Here is a 17,059-nt window from a genome sequence, read left to right as displayed (position 1 = left end):
ATTTCATTTAAATGTATGTGAATTCAGATGCTTTAGTGAGAATGTGTAATGTATTCAATTAAACGTTTTCTATGTATTATTATAATGCATTTTGGTATATAGTTATGGTAAAATATGAACTATATTTGAACTTATTACTCCTATAATTTATTCCTTTCATTGTTATTATCCTTTAAAATTTGGGATCAATTGAACTTTATTTTATAAAAATCATAAGAAAAATCAAAACCACATACACTTCTTAATTTTAATTTCTATAACAAATAACTAATGAATAATAACCTGTCACAGCACTGAGAAAAATGTGACACTTTCAGTCATACAAATTACAAAGGAATGCTTTGTTTCTCAAACTAAAGGTGGTACCTATATAACTGATATTTTGGTCTGTTATACAGTGGAAGTGTTACCCCAGCTGAGCTTGGCACAGCTCTTGGTGCTTTTGATGGGGAATTTAACATGGATTTGGCTGTAAAGATAGGAATTCAATGAGAGAAAGGAAGAGCTTAAAGGAACATTATTTGAGAGGACTTTTCAGTCCATAAAGTTCATGCTTTGTTCAGACTTGAGTTTTTCTGGTTATAAAATTAATTCTGAAAATAGATTTTGTTCAAGTAGTTCTTACCCAGATATTTTAAGCCCTCCTTCCTCTGCTGGGACAATTATCCAAAAGCTCAAAGTTCAATTACAAAACAAATTATACACCTTACTTTTTACCAGTGCAAAATACCCTGTGAATATCCATATTTTCACATACTTGTGATTCCTTTTCTGTAAAAATCTCCTTGTGATATTATGCAATATCTTACACATTGAAATTTTCCAGTGCTCTGATGATTCCCTTGGATTAAAATCAATTGACTGTCATTAAAATGCACAGCTTGAGTATATTTTGAGGAGGTGCCATTCCCCAGCAGATGAAAATCTGCAGTAGATTGTAGATTCTCTGCTGATGAAATTTCTGGGTATGAACCTTGATAGGACGTTGCTTTAAGCACATCCAGGTATATCCATGATAATCCCAGCCCCTGATTTTTACAGCAGCATGAATCTGGAGCACATCTTCTCCTTTCCAGGGAGCGAACACTGGATGTGATTTAGACAGCAACAGCAGGAAAACCCTCACAGCTTTTACCTAATTGTTGAAGAATCCAAATCAAGGGACAAAAAGCTCTTGCTGTGTTACAGGGTTGGCTTGTGTGTTCTGTTTTCTAGGTCAAGATGTTGTTTTCAAGTGCCTTGGAGAGAATATTCTTCAGAATGCCTTTGAAGGCTACAACGCTTGTATCTTTGCCTATGGGCAAACGGGTGAGTCCCAGAGCAAGGGAGAAATGTTCCCTCCAAAGGTGGTGTGTTCTGGCAGGAGGTTCTTTCCGTAGCTCTTGTGACATTGTTTGAGGAGAAATACCTTCTAACGTGGATAAGAAATGTTTTCCTCTTTTGTAACATCAGATATGAGGTGGGCAGGATGAGAAGCAAGGTTTTGTTGCTGCTGGCTACCCTTATTTCTCACACTCCATATGATAATCTTTGGCATGACCATGATTGTCCTTGAGCTCAGAGCATTGCTCAGGTTTTTTGCCTCTGTGGTTAAAATAATCTTGAGTTGTCATTTTAATGTAATATTTAAAGAATAATATGAAGAGTTTTCCCATTAGTGGCTTGTCATCTACAGTAAGGCTGTATCTACCTAAAAGTTCTCCAGCACTCTGAACCAAATTTCTAGTTTTCCTTTTAATTAAAATAGTCTTTTAGCTCAGTGGTGTTTGGGTTACTTTAAAGCAGAAAACTGAAAATATACCTTTCACTGGAATGCAAAAAAAAAAAAAAAATTAACTTCTTTTATTTTCTATCAATATTCTGCACAGAAGGAACCTTTGTTGCATGTTCTCTAATCACAGCTTCCCTCACACAGGGTCTGGAAAATCCTACACCATGATGGGTACTGCTGATCAGCCTGGATTAATCCCTAGACTTTGCAGTGGACTCTTTGAAAGAGCACAGAAGGAAGAAAATGAAGAGCAGAGTTTCAAAGTGGAAGTATCCTACATGGAGATTTACAATGAGAAAGTCAGAGATCTCCTTGACCCCAAAGGGTACGGAATTTGTGTGAGAATGGCACTATAGTATTTGTCCTACACTCCTCTTTTACAAAACCAGTTTGCCTTAATGGATCCCATCTAAAACATTTGCCTAGGATGGCTTTTGCTGCTTCCTGATCTCGGCATCTCCTCATTATAAATCAAAATAAAGTAGCAAGACTAAAAGCTTGGAGTAAATGTACCTTTTGTGAGGTGACAGCACTGTCTGTGTCAGCTTTTTATGTATTAGAAAGCTTTTTTGTGTTTGCATTCTGGCCCTTGCTCTGTGCTTCAGTGGGTATTTGTGAGGCCATCCTGTTTGAGATGTGTCAGTGAGAAATGGATTTTGTGTAAATGTTGTCTTAAGTCAGTCATGTGCTTATAAATCCCTTTTTTTTCCCCCCAACCAGAAGCCGTCAGTCATTAAAGGTTAGAGAACACAGTGTTTATGGCCCTTACGTAGATGGCCTATCCAAACTAGCTGTTGCTAGCTACAAGGTAAGGATCAACTTTATGAAAGGCTTATCTTGACATCCTAAACACCAGGTGCTGTCCCTTAAGCTGGACAGAATTACTAAAATGCTCCTTATCAGTAATCTTAGGGTAAGAGAGCTGCAGATTGTTGTGTTGTGATCCCTGGGGAGAGCAGGGCTGAGAGCAGAAACTCCCTTCATCTCCTGGTGCTCAATAATTCTGGAAGTAATTCAGCTGTTGAATGAAACAGATTTCCTCTCAGCATTAAGATGAGTGCAAACTGTCATGAGAAAGGGTTCTGTGATTACTTACAGGCCCGGGATTAAGCAGAGACAAGCTTTCAGTGCCCCACTGTGTCACTTTTTGCCTGTCATGTTCTGCTCAGTAATTTCCCTTCCCAGTAGCACACATTGGAATTATGAGCTAATGGTTGTTTACCAAGCAAACACTTGAGAGCATCACATGAAGCTGGCTTGCAGGACAGTAAATGTTTATAAGTGCATTCACCAAATGCCCTGTTTTTTAAGGAGCATTAACTTACTGTGGGGAAAATGGATAAATATGGGATGGAATCTGCCAGCTTAACCAAAGCATGGAGACAGTGCAGTTGCAGTTTCTCCAGGTGTTCATCCAGCTCTCCTTGGTGGTTTCTGCTAAGACAGGACACGTTTCATGCTTTGCCTTTCCATGTTGCCCAGCAGCTTTTTGTAATCCAGAATTTGGAGTCAGTGGTCTGTGGTGGTCCTTTGTTTGACTGTTTATTTGAGCTCTTTTAGCATCACCCAGCTAGAGATGCACAAATAGAAGTTTAGCCCAAGACCCTGAGGTTTTAACTATTTTACACAATTGCTGTGAAACCCCAAAGCAGGGGAGCTGCACCTTTCTCAAGCATCACAACAGATCAAACCACTTAATAAGCTCTTAAAATTTGGAGGAATATAATGACCTCTTCAGCATGGTTCTGTTTTATAAACCCCTGAGCCTTCTGTCAGTATTCCAGATTCTCGAGACCATGACAACTTAAGGCTAAAATGTGACAGGGTCCAAACACAAATTGCTGTTTCCTCACTTCTTTCTCTGCTTTTGAGTGTTGCTGCGTGCAGCCAGCTGCATTATTTTTGTTGATATTTTAATATCTAGGTTGAAGAGTGGGTGAAGTCATGACACTGTGGAGTTTCTAGGCTTTAAAGGGAGGGATCACTTCGATTTTTTTTTCCCTCACATTTTTCTGAACAAACAAATGGGAGGCTTAGCAAGAAAACACTGTATTTGACCAAGATGAGATGATTTTTGGAGGTAATTGGAAAGGATGTCAATGCAGATCTGCTCATGGCTGTGAAAATTTTATTTAGGACATCGAGTCCTTGATGTCTGAGGGCAACAAGTCTCGGACAGTGGCTGCCACCAACATGAATGAGGAGAGCAGTCGGTCCCACGCAGTCTTCAAGATCATCCTCACCCACACCCTCTATGATGTGCAATCAGGGGTAAGAAAATCCAAGAAGGTCCAAATGTCAGCCTGGGATGTGTCTTTTATATTAATGTATTTAAAAGAAACACTTGGAATCAGCAGTTTTTTTTTGTAGTACAGGCTAAAGATAAAACAGGCGAAAAATAGAAATACAGCTGAGTGTACCTCTGGTAATAACCCTTCCCTTGGTTATTTAATGCAAATTTGTATAAATTACCAGCTTTCTAAATTAATACAAATTTATATAAATTATCAACTTTCTAAATTGAAAAAAAATGCTACTTTAAAATATTTTGCATTGTATGCCATTAATGATTTTATGTGCATATATTAAATATTGAAAAAGCATTTAAAGCTTCAAATATTTTAATTTAAGTTTCCTTGGAGGAGTGTGTGAAATACATTATGTCAATATTATTTAGTCCCTCACAGAAAATGGTGATAAATTGGAATTGAAATAAGTATCTTTAAACTTCATGGATAGATTCTGTGCTTGGACAATTCTTTAAGCTTTTCAAAGCCTTGGAGAAATTTTGAGTGTCCACAGATCAAATCTGAGCCTAAATATTGAATATATTGGAAAGCATAATGAGAATTTGGGCTTTTTTTCCCTCCTAATTTCTCAGTTTCCACCAGTCTCCTTATCCACACAATTTTCCTCATTCTTTATTTGGATTTTTTCCCCTTTTGCACTTCAAATCAGCATCATACTGTGCTGAATTTTTTTTTTTTTTTAATTTTTCCATAATTTGTCATTCCAGTTTTGCTGTGGCTCTTGTGCATGCTTTTCATACCTGGTTTTGTGTGGTCCTGCTCAGCCTGGATGCAGAGTGGTTGTGACTGTCCAGGTTCTCTGCACCTTCCAGTGACCCCTGTGTGAACTCCTGCAACAGATTTCCCTGTCCTCCCATCTGCTGGTTCTTTGAATCCTGGAAATGGCATGTTCCATGATCACATCATGCTTTGATAGTTTAGGGGGACGTTTTTGAGAGTTTATTGATTTTAATTATCCCGTTCATTTATGGGAACGCAGCGCTTTGCATTGGAGGTGCAGGTGCTGCAGAAGAACGTGATGTGAGGAAGCTGTTCTCAAAGACAGTTGGCTCTTCAGTTTCAAATTGATTTAGGGAGTTCGTGGGGTGTTTCAGAATGCCATTTTGGGTCAAATGAGATGAAAGGATTTGTAACAAACTCTGTGTTGCAGGTTTAAATACTCACATAGCTGGGATCATGTTCCATGAGGCTGATAAGGATAAAGGAGACTTTGCAATTGTGATGATTTATGTAAATTATAACATACTTTTCATCAGGTGCATTCCTGGTCACTGAAAAACAGAAGAAACTCTGGTATAAAATCCAAGGATTTCAAGAGACAGTTTTCAAGATGGGATTGTGAACCTCATGTCTCTGCTTGTGAATCCTTTGGCATAACTCTGAATTTTTCATGGTTCAGCAGTTCATTAGTGTGCCCTGTGTACATCTCCTCTGGAGATTCCTGAGACATCAGAAGATACCAGAGTACCTAACTTCACATCATCCATGCCTTCCCTGTTGTTTCTGAAGCAGCAGGTGGTGACTTAGGACACTGCCCAAATCCAGCTGTTCTCAAAGGGGTTGGAGCAAGAATTTACACCAAAATGAAGTTTGATTCCTGTTGTAAAATACATCAAACAATGTGACTTGATTGAAGTGACCTAACAGGGGCTGTTCTCTGGTTCCTTCCCCAGACATCAGGTGAGAAGGTGGGCAAGCTCAGCCTGGTGGACTTGGCAGGTAGTGAAAGGGCAACTAAAACTGGTGCTGCAGGAGACAGGCTGAAAGAAGGAAGCAACATTAACAAGTAAGACTTTGAGATTATTTGTTTTCCTTTTTTCACCACCATTTCCTGCTAAATACAGCCTGCTTGTAAAACAGTATGAAGCTCCTGTAGTCAATTTTCTCCTTTTCTTCTCTCTACAAAGCTCCTGTAGTCAGTCTTTCCCCTTTACTTCTCTCTGTTTCCCCTTCTGACATGCAGTATTCTTAAATACGGGAATAAGATCTCCATATTTTTAAAATATATTTGTGTTCCTGCAGCTGCCATGAATTTCATTCTGAAGACCTGATTATTAAGACTGAAAACATACTGAAAAAAAATAGGAGTGGAGCTTTTGTGAAGAAAGAATGGTCAAAATTAAACTAGGAATTTTTTCCTCAGAGGATGTTTTCAGAGGGAAAATGACTGTCTAAATATGCATTTGACTTATGAATATTTACCCTTGTTAATAACTGCTTCTGTTCTCTGGGCAGATCCCTCACAACTCTGGGGCTGGTTATTTCTGCCCTGGCAGATCAGGCTGCTGGCAAGAACAAGAACAAATTTGTTCCATATCGTGATTCTGTACTCACTTGGTTACTTAAAGTAAGTAAGTTGTTTTTTTAATCTTCTTTTTAAAAAGTGAAATAAAAGAGAGGAAAAAGGGAGAAGAGTCTCATTGAATGAAATCAAAATTCTGTGCTTTTTGCCTCATTTTCTGGGTTTAATGTTAACTATAATTGTCTTTGGAAAATGAGCTGGATGTAAGCCATTGCATAGTTACTCTCTGCAGACTAAATATGTGTCTTCTGCTGACCTGCAATGGCCTAAGGATTAAAGAACTTTAAAAATAAAATTAAAAGCAGTGTCTATTTTATGGGTCAGTGTAAGTACAGCTTCACACACAACCTTGGGGCTAATTTAATTTGGGTTATTTCTGCATACAGCTGATTTTACATACTGGTATGCTTAGCTCTGAAGATGTTAAGACAATTACCTTTTCCAAATTTTCCAAATTTAATTGTTAAGATATTTTACTTTTGTCAGCAGAGTATAATTGCAGAGCATTAATCCCTGTTGCAGTCTGAGGAACAGGTCAGGAGACTTCAGAGATGTCGTGTGAAATGAGCAGTTAAATCATTTTCTGAACTGTACAGGAGTTTTATTTGGTCTTTTTGTTGTTGTTGTTGTTGGGGAAAAAGACAAATTTCTTTTTTTTCCCTTGTGGTCTGTTTAGTTGTTATCCAGGACCAATTGAGGTACTTACTGGTAGAAAGAAATAATCTGAAAAGAAACTGATTTGTGGCATCACCAGCCTTTCTTTGTCCTCTTACTTTTTGTAGGTGCTCTGGCTAGTCCTTGTTGTCTTGGGTTCCCTATCCTTTCTTACCAATGTTTTCAGGTGTTGTTTAAATTTCACATCCTTGGGTTTAGCTGCACACGTGGAAAGAAGAAGACAAAGTGACTTGCAGGTTGTACAGAAGTGTGGAGATAAAAAAAAAATAACAAGTTTTTTCTTGCAGAGATTGGAAAGCAAAGTTGAATTCAATGCTTAAGTAAAACAAAATCCCTGCTCCTGTAACCTCTTGACACACAAGCCTTCATTTTTCTCAGTGCTTTTAATGAACTTTTTAGCATGACTTGTGAAATTACTTATCCTTAACAGATCTGGACATCAAATCGCCACGTAAAAATCTAAATGGCACAACACAAACAGTGTCTAAGTAAAACAAGTTATCACAGCACAGTGCTCTTGCACTGAGGCTTTTTTAGTATTTAAATACATTTTTGTCTCTCTGTATTTACACTGAGTTTTTTCTCTCATTGAGAAGAAACAAATTATTTTTTTTGGCTCTCTGCAGTTAGACAACAAAACCCCTGCGCAGCTTCACTGCGCTCGGGCTTCCCGATGCGGCTGCAGCAGGGTGGAAACCTCCCTGATGAATTTCCAGCCTTGTTGGAATTAGTTCTGCTGCTCCATTTCCAAACAAATCCAGGGAGCAGACTGCAATTCCTGTTCAGCACCTGTCCGAGGCATTGTGGCCACGGGAGCTCACTTTTGTTCTGCCTCCTTTCAGGCAAACCCTCTTTGTGTCCAGCATCAGCCACGTTAGTGCCAACAAAAGGGTTGGGGGCTTTTGGGGTTTTTTAACAAACAAGCTCTCAATGAAGTTTTGTTTTGAGAGAGGGAAAATGTATACTTTCTTTTTTCCTTTTTTTTCTTCTTTTTAAATTAGAGATCAAAGGAAGGATTTATTAGTTTAAAGAGACCTGTTTGGAGAAGCGATGAGATGGTGGGCTGAGCTTTCTCCCTGGCTTTCAACTTGTAATTATGATACCAAAACAGACTAAATGTGTTCTAACTGCAGAAATACCTGTCATACAGTGTCTCTCCACAAATCTGGGAAATCAGTTCAGGAGATCTCAAGATCTGACGTTTTTTCTTAATTTTGTTGGGGATTTTAGACAAAAGTGCCATGCGAAAAATATCATTGCTTGAGCAGTGGCATCAGGTTATGCAAGGAGCACAATAGCTTTGTCAGTTCTGTAACTTCTGGTTTTAATCAAATTGTATTGGCACAAACATCTTGTTTTCCTGTGTTAATCAGAAGCCTGATGGTTGCTATTAAAAATGCAATTTCTGAACTCTACATTTGAGTTGTTTTCACATTAATCTTGCTGCTAGAGGAGAAAAAGCTGGTTAATTCTTGAAAATAACTTATTTATTTCCATTCTGTCTCCCTAATACATGCAAGCCCAGTCTTACCCTGCTGGTTTACAGACTCTTTTCACTAATGAGTGGCTGATTTGCTATTTTTTCACCTTTCTTGCTTATCATTAAAGAAGCCAGTGAAATCAGCACATGGGTTTTATACATAAAACTTTATCAGACAGTCTGGCATTGGGCTTGAATTGCTGCAAGAGGGACTTTGCCCAGTCTATAATGGGTGTATTGTGGGTTCTGGTGTATCACTGTTACAGCGTTCTCAGCTGCCTCTACAGCAGAGCTGCAATTCAAATAATGAATTCATCCTATTTTGGAGCTAATCAGAGCAGTGAAGGACATTCCCAATGTGCAAACAGTTAAGGTTGGATTCGGAAGGGGAAGTACCTGGCCAGCTCCCTGCCAACCTCCAGCTTTTTATGCAGAACAGGGATTGCAGTTGCACGGTGTCACTCCTAATTTTTGGCCAGGAAATCCCATGGACTGATTCATTACTGCTCCTGTTAGTCTTAAAGTCTTCAGTTAAAAAAACATTTCTGTGGTACAGAGGGGACCCTCCCAAGCCGTGGATTAATTTGGAGTAAACATTGGCTAATCCTTGGATGAGGAAAGTCACGGTGAGATCAGTCAGAAAGCTGCTCTTTGTTGCTGATTTCTGTATAAATACACTTACCTGCCTGGGCTGACTGTGTTGAACACTATAAATATGTAAAGATTTATGTTTCATATGAGTTCCATGCCCTTTTGCATGACCAGAGACAGCCAAGTGCTGCCAACAGCCTGGCTGCTGTCAAACTGGTTTAGGCATCACGCAGCCAAGAGGAGAGTCTCAGGGAAATACTTAAAGGGGCATTTTAATGATTGCTGGGGAAAGCTCCACGTGTGCTTTGGCACTGAAATGGTTTGACAAGCAGCTAATGCAGTCAGATTGTTCTAATGGCAATGCCTGACCTACATTTCATGGGTTAGTGAAGATGAAAATTAAGAGTGTGGTTTGTCTCAGAAAGGGATCTTGGGTAAAAAACAAACAAACAAACAAAAAAAACCAACACACTCCAAAATTCCAAACAAACCAAAGAAACCAAACTACCACACAGAAAATAAAAAATGCTGCACAATTTAAACAAGAATATTTTTTCTTCATTTATCTATATTTGGCCAAAATTGTAACCGTAATCTTATGGTCAGTAAATGATTGAATCCTTCTTTCCTCATTTCCTTCCTTCCTTGTTTCATGTTCTTCTTCTCTCTCACCCAGATTCCAGGAGGGTAATTTCTTACGTAACTCAGTTTAGATTTGTGAGCTGTGCCAGTGGGAGGAAATGAAGGGCCCCATTCTGAATGTTTATAGGAATAAAATCAGCTGTATTGTTTATGAAGAGATATTTCAGTAATTTATTTCTTGAAGACATCTGTCTTCTTGTCTTTGAAATGTGATAATTCATCATGGTTTTCCCCGAGCTCCTTCAGTAGCATCTGAGAAGTTCAGTGCTGAAGTGTTTGCATTTCTGGTTTGTAAACCTAAGCAGAAAACACAGAAAGAAAATTTAGATTCCTTTACCAGGCCTTGTAAAGCCCAAAACAGGGCCTTTTTCCCATTCCTGTTGAAAAAAGCCAAGAATGTCGAAATCCAAGAACGGCATTTCCTAGACAAGCTTTCAGAAACGAACATTGAAAATCATGACCTTTTCTTAACTTGCGCAGCTTAAAACTCTTAAACCCCAGCAAACCATTTCTAAAAAAAGTTAAAAAAATAAAAACGTTGATTCTAAACCGCCCCTCAACCTTCCAGGACAGCCTCGGGGGCAACAGCAAGACGGCCATGGTGGCCACGGTGAGCCCGGCGGCCGACAACTACGACGAGACGCTGTCGACGCTGCGCTACGCGGACAGGGCCAAGAACATCGTCAACCACGCCGTGGTCAACGAGGACCCCAACGCCCGCATCATCCGCGAGCTCCGCGAGGAGGTGGAGAAGCTGCGGGAGCAGCTCACCAAGGCCGAGGTACCAACTGGGAGCCTCGCAAATCCAGCAAAGCACCCCCGCCGCCAGCTCTCCAGAAGGAGTTTGTTTTGGTTTGAAAAGAAAGGTGTTGGCTAAGGAGCTTCCCTTGAAATGGAAAATGTAAACGCCCTCCCTCCGAATTATTATGATTTTGAAATTAAGGGGCTATCAGGCAAAGATACGGGAGTAATACTAGAAAATAACAGTTCTTGACTAGGAAAATTAAAAAGAAATACAAATGCAGTGGTACAAAAAGAAAAAGCTGGTGACAGAGTCAGAATACAGCCTGACAGCCTGTTGGTCAGGGTGTTGGTAGCAGTCCAGTTAGATGGTGGCTGCAGTTCTCCTGGAGTGACGGATGTGGTTCTCCTGTAGAAGGGTGTAGTTTCCCTGTGAAGGTCCAGTGGTGGTGGAGATGGGCCTGGTCTTCCTCTGGGAATCTGGAGAAGAACGCTGCTCCTCTGGGAATCCAATGGGAAAAGGTTGCCTGTGGTGTTCCAAGAGTCAAATTATATTCAGGTAGGAATGCTTGGCTCCTCCCCCTTGGTGGAGCATCTCACAATGGGATGATGGAATTTTATCAGTCATGGAGTGGCATTCAGTGGCCCATTAAAAAAGATATCTCCTGGAGGGAGGATTGGTTGTGGAAAAGATAAACTGCCCATTTAACCTAAGATAACTGCCCCACCTCTAACAGATGGCAGTGGAGTACATACCCCCAGCCACATCTTGTAACCTGAGACAGAATTCCATGAGGGAACATTGCAGGGTGTCCGGGTGATGCTTCTCTCTCCCTTTATATAATTATTTTACATTTTTCTGTGTGTCCATCATGAAACATGAGCATTCATTGAGATACTGAGCACTTTGTTGAGCATTCTTGGTTTTACTCTGTGATGCAGAGGATGTGGAGGCATGGATAGTTCCAGTTAAGACTGGGTGATTTTTAGGCAGAGCTCCGCTGATACATTTTAAGAATTCAGCATGGCCACATCCTGTGAGATGTAAATTCAGTTAAATGAAGTTTTCTTGCCTGTTTCCAGCTGTTGAGTCTCTTACAGGCACTAGGCAATATCTCTCTACAACTCCCTGAAGGGAAGTTGTAGCCAGGGTCGGGGTTGGTCTCTTCTCCCAGACAAGCAGTGGCAGGATGAGAGGACACAGCCTTAAGCTGCACCAGGGGAAATTTAGGCTGGACATTAGGAAAAAACTCTTCACAGAAAGAGTGATTGAGCATTGGAATGGGCTGCCTAGGGAAGTGGTGGAGTCACCATCCCTGGAGTGTTTAAAAAAAGGCTGGATGTGGCACTCAGTGCCGTGGATTAATTGGTAATGTGATGTTAGGTCATAGGCTGGACTCGGTGATCTCCAAGGTCTTTTCCAACCTATTCTGTGATTGCTTCTGCAGTGAAATTTCAACAGAAACATGGTCTAAAAGTTAGATAAAGGCCAAGAATTGTTGTAATTCTGAGTTCTGTTCCCAAAGCGACAAAGCAATGGTGATGTAATCCCTCTGGTTTGCAATTCAGAAAAAATTATGATCACAGCATCTGCATCATGAGGTATGCAGGGAATGCTAGCTGTGATACTGCAAATTGTAGATTTTGACTTGTAGATTTTGGACTCTTCTCATTTGAGCTGCCTAATGTGCTAAGCATCCACTCTGTGTGTATCAGTTTCTTCAAGGTGTCTCAAGTTAAATACCATAATATTAAATATCTAAAAATTCTTCTGAAATATCAGCCACAGACTTTACAGTACTCTCAGAGTTGCAAGTAATCTCCATTTGTTTCATTTTTTAGTATTACTCCCAAAATAATGGCAGCTGTCCAAAGTCATGAAGTAGTGTTTCCTAAGGATGAAATAATAAATATTTCATTTCCCAAGTATTAAAATCCCACCCTAGTTGTCATCTCAGTGGCGTTGACAAAGAGCAGGGAAAAACCAGAGCAATTTGTTGTTAAGAGGCTGCACAGTAAAGGTCAAACCCCACATTCACAGCCTTGTGCTCCTTTCAGTTCATTACATTTGTTGCCCATCTAATTTTCTTCCAGAAATGTGCATAAATAACTTCCTGAAGTGAACAAAAACACTGACTCATTATGACAGGTTGCATTTTCAAAGCTCATTTCCAGATACAGAAGTTGCCAAGTTGTGGAGATTGGGGTTTTTTTTACCTTTTGGTGTCAGTGTCCTTTTCTCTCCTGAACAGCCAGAACAGAACTTGACAGTTGACTTTCCCCTCACAGAATATGGAATTATCTTCTTTTCCCATTTTCTTTTATAATCCATACATTTTGATCTTTTTTTTTGTTGTTGTTGTTGGCATTAACATTGTGTTTTAATTTGTCTGTGCCAAGGCCACCAGCCTGTCCTTCCTGTGCTGGGAATTCACCTGCTTCCAGCAGAGAAGCAGCCTGTGGATCTGGGATCAGGCTGGGCCCATTCCTTTGGGGTTTATTTGGGCATTGTAGGGAATGAGGGAAGTTACCCAGATCATTGCAGCTGAAATGTGTGAAAATGTTCACTAATTGTTCGAAAAAAATTGACAAGTTAGATCTTGAGACTATCTGGGCCTCATCATTCTGCCCTGGTAGTGTTCACCCCTTCGCCCTGATCATGTATTTTCTGGTATTATGAATTTTTGTTTGGGAAATTGCATTGGTTTCACTTCCCTTCCTGTGTGGAATTCACAGAATCATGGAGTGGTTTTTAGGTTGGAAGGGCACCTTAAATCTCACCCAGTCCCAGCCCCTGCCATGGGCAGGGACACCTTCCACTGTCCCAGGTTGCTCCAAGCCCTGTCCAACCTGGCCTTGGACAATTCCAGGGATCCAGGAGCAGCCACAGCTTCTCTGGGAATCTGTGCCAGGGTCTCCCCATCCCCACAGGGAAGAATTCCTTCCCAGTATTGCATCCCATCCTGCCCTCTGTCCATGGGAAGCCTTTTCCCCTTGTCCCTCCAGACCCTTGTCTAAAGTCCTTCTCCCTTTTACACCATATTTAGGTATTTAAAGCAGAAACAGCCCACACAGGACACATCAGCTGACAGTTCCTAGACTGTTGTGTCTTGAGGCAGAAGAAACTCCTGTCTTAAAACAGGATTTTCCAATCCTGGCACTTGCTCCTGTTCTTGAAGGAACTTCAGTGTAATGAGGCCACTCTTTGATCTGGATTCCTGTGAGGAGTTTTGGGTTTGTGGTAAGGGAATGCCTGATGCTGGAGAACGATGTTCCCATTGTTTAATTGGCATTGCATTAATGCCAACCAGCTAAACCCATGTTCCTCGTTAGCAGTAATGAAATAATGACATAAGGAAACCCACAGGCTTTTTCAGCAAGGTTTGTAGAGGCAGAAATCCAGTATGGAGATGGAAGAATATTTTGAGTAAGAAAGGACCTTTTAAAGCTCTTCTAGACCAGCCCCCTGCCATGGGACACCTTCCACTCTCCCAGTGTGCTCCAAGCCCCATCCAGCCTGGATTTGGACACTTTCAGGCATGGGGGGATCCTGATACCCTTTCAGTTTTTGGGGTATCTGATGGATGGCTGTGGGAGTGTCTTCTTATTCTTAAGGTAGTCCATGTTTGGAACATGTGCCTTTGAATATTTCACCAGACAAAGAGCTGTGGCAACTTAGAAGGAAAATGAAATTTCAGTGTCCAGAAGTACATTGTAAAGCTTCCATTGATATTCAGTCTCTAAACTGCATATAAAGATGCACAGGTGCATAACAAGAGCTGCATTTTTCCTATAGCAAAATATACTGCACACATCAGGCCATTTTAAAAAGAGCAATAAAAATATTTTGGTGGCAGTACAATTTACTGAGGTGTGAGGTGTCATTTTGAGCATTTGACAGCTGAGGGGACATAGCCAGAGCAGCAGGATATTTAAAAACAAAACTGGTTTTGGTATGAGTCACTTGGAATGTAGCAATAAGATTAGTTTGTGTGTGAGTATCTTTGTGCAAATCTTGCCAGTATCACGTAATTAGTTTGTGTTGAAGTACATAAACTCCACGTTAACATCTGTACTTGAAACTAATTAAAAGAACTTTTTGGTGGATTCTGCCTTTACATGCAATGCGTGTTTTTAAGACCCCTTTACTTACTGCTAAGTGTGCCTAGAAAAATGAGTCATGTTGCCTTTATTCCCCCATCTGTGTGGCTGCAGAGAGAAAACACACAAAGCACAACAAGCTTTTCTTGTTTCATTTGCTTTTTTCCCTGCAGGCTATGAAATCACCAGAATTAAAAGAACGATTGGAGGAATCAGAAAAGTTGATTCAGGAGATGACCGTGACCTGGGAAGAAAAATTACGAAAAACTGAGGAGATAGCTCAGGTTGGCTGCTTTCTTTCCTCCTTCCCTGCCCCCATGTTTTATGAAAAATAGGTTTGTTTTCTGTGTCTGTCAGTTCATAGGGGTTGTCTGAGTCTCTCCCCACATTTATGGGTAAGTAGGTCAAGCTTGCTGCCCTTTTGAAAAGCTTCACTTAATTCCTGTGATAGATGGATGCCTCCCAGATTACCACTCCAGTGACAATAATAAATTGTCACTGTATGCAAATGGAGAAGTTATTTAAAAAAAACAAAATAATCCACGGATGAGAGGATTACAGGGGGTTTTATATTCTTCAGGCAGTCAGATTGTTTGTGATAAGGGAGCATTGAGAGCATTCAGTGCAAGGTTATGGACTGAGTGCCTCAATGCACCAGGCAAAGGGCATTCACAGTGATAAAAAATAGAGCTGTTGAGGATCTCTGTGTGTTTTAATAGCTCCTGAATTGATATTTAGGGCCTCAGACCATAACTGGAGATGATTATGTTGGAAAAATGATACAGGTCACCACGGTTATTGCATGACACTCCTGGTTCTTCCCACACAAATGCTGATGTATATATTTGCAGAGGGGAGCTCTGGAGGGGGAGGACTGCTGGGAGGTGATGAATAGTGTGTAATAAATAAGGGGAGAATGGAGCCTCTGGTACAAAGCCCTCTTGTAGATGCCACAATCAGAATAGACTGTGTTGACTTTGGTTTTAAAGATCCATTGTAAGAAGTGCTGCCTGTGACTATGAGGGCTTCCTGCCTTTCAGTGCAATTCCTCCTTGTGTATAAGGGTGGAAAAAAATAAAATGAAATATAATAAGAGTAAAAAAATCCTGCTCTTATCCCACACAATAGTTTCTAGGCATTGAATGTGTGGGGAGGTTGAAAAACTGAAGTAATGGGCTCAGCTCTCCAGAGTTAATGTGCCTTGATGTTTGCATGGTGCTGCTTTAGCTCTCTGCCTTTCTGCCTCTAAATTCCCAGCCTGGTAGGATGTTTCAGAGCTAGGAGTTCCATGAGCCTTGAAAAAGGGGTATTTTTTCCAGAGGTGGAATAAGGACAAGATTTCAGGACTGTCTGGAAGTCAGTGGAAGCCACTCTGTCACTCCCCTCCTCACCTGGACAGGGGAGAGAGGTGTAACAGAAAGTTCCTGGGTCCAGATAAGGACAGGGAGAGATCAGTCATCCATCACTCTCACAAGCAAAACTGATTTGACTTGGGAAAATGAGTTTAATCAGATCAGAGTAAAGTAATGAGAAATAAAAATTAGATCTTAAAACACCTTCTCCCCTCTTCTCCTTTTTTCCAAGGCTCAACTTCACTCCTGGTTTTCTACTTCCTACCCCCAAGTGGGACAGGGATATAGGGAAAGGGGGCTGTGCTCTGTTCTCCAGTTGTCTTTGCTGCTTTTTCATCTGTCAAATTGTGTCAGGGTAGACAGGTAGGAAGGAGGGATATTTGTAAATCTTTGAGTAAAGGATGATTCCTAACAGGGAGCAAGGACCATCAAAGAGGCAGCAATAATAGTTCAAAGCCTTAAACACCAGCCACATGAACAGGCAAATTTTCACATTTTCAGTGAGGTTTTGACACACTTCTAATGGTTTTTTTCAGTGTTTAAGTTAATTAACATTAGGTTTTGAGAAAAAATTAACAGGAACTGGCTCTTTTTCTCTCAGTTAATCCTATGAGATTCACACTGTGGGCCAAGTTTTCCTTAGGGCAACATGTGCTTTATCTCTGTAGATAATGAGGATTTTTGTGAACTTCAGAGCCTGGCACTGGTGATCGGAAGAGAGATCTTTGACATCACACTGCAGTTTCTCCTCTGTTCTTTGTTTTCTCTCTCTCTCTCACACACACATGACTTTTCCTTACAAGGACATCGTGTTGGGTTTGTAAGTGTGTGGGGAGACAGGGAACAGAAAATCAAGGGCGAGTTGTGCCATTTCTTTGCAGTTTTAATCTTGATTAGACCTGGTACAACTGAGCAGAGAATGATCCTGAATATTGTGACATACTTAGTTTTTAAGTATAAGCACACTGATAGGTAAAGATAAACATTCCATGATTATTCCTACATTATCTAATTTGATTTTTTTTTCAAGTCTCAGCAGCACTGTAGATCTCTTGTATGTTTTTTTTTGTTTATTAATTACATCCTCTCCTGTTT

At 40.4% G+C, this 17,059-nt stretch overlaps 1 protein-coding gene across 5 annotated transcripts in view; it reads left to right on the top strand.

The window, feature by feature from the left end:
• The window catches only part of KIF13B (kinesin family member 13B), a 119,920-nt gene that overhangs the window by 49,039 nt on the left and 53,822 nt on the right, over positions 1-17,059 (top strand). For 3 of the 5 annotated variants that reach the window (XM_085574336.1, XM_085574337.1, XM_085574335.1), the window contains exons 5-12: positions 1,216-1,308; positions 1,916-2,096; positions 2,492-2,579; positions 3,908-4,042; positions 5,754-5,866; positions 6,316-6,427; positions 10,339-10,551; positions 14,786-14,896. In XM_085574336.1, coding sequence (XP_085430462.1) covers positions 1,216-1,308; positions 1,916-2,096; positions 2,492-2,579; positions 3,908-4,042; positions 5,754-5,866; positions 6,316-6,427; positions 10,339-10,551; positions 14,786-14,896 — 1,046 coding nt within the window. The other 2 variants (XM_085574338.1, XM_085574339.1) reach the window with 2 other exon arrangements.

This window comes from Lonchura striata, chromosome 3 (assembly GCF_050655825.1).
Source record: "Lonchura striata isolate lonStrDom1 chromosome 3, ASM5065582v1, whole genome shotgun sequence".
Lineage (NCBI taxonomy): Eukaryota > Metazoa > Chordata > Aves > Passeriformes > Estrildidae > Lonchura > Lonchura striata.
This window is presented reverse-complemented; position numbering and strand designations above follow the sequence as displayed.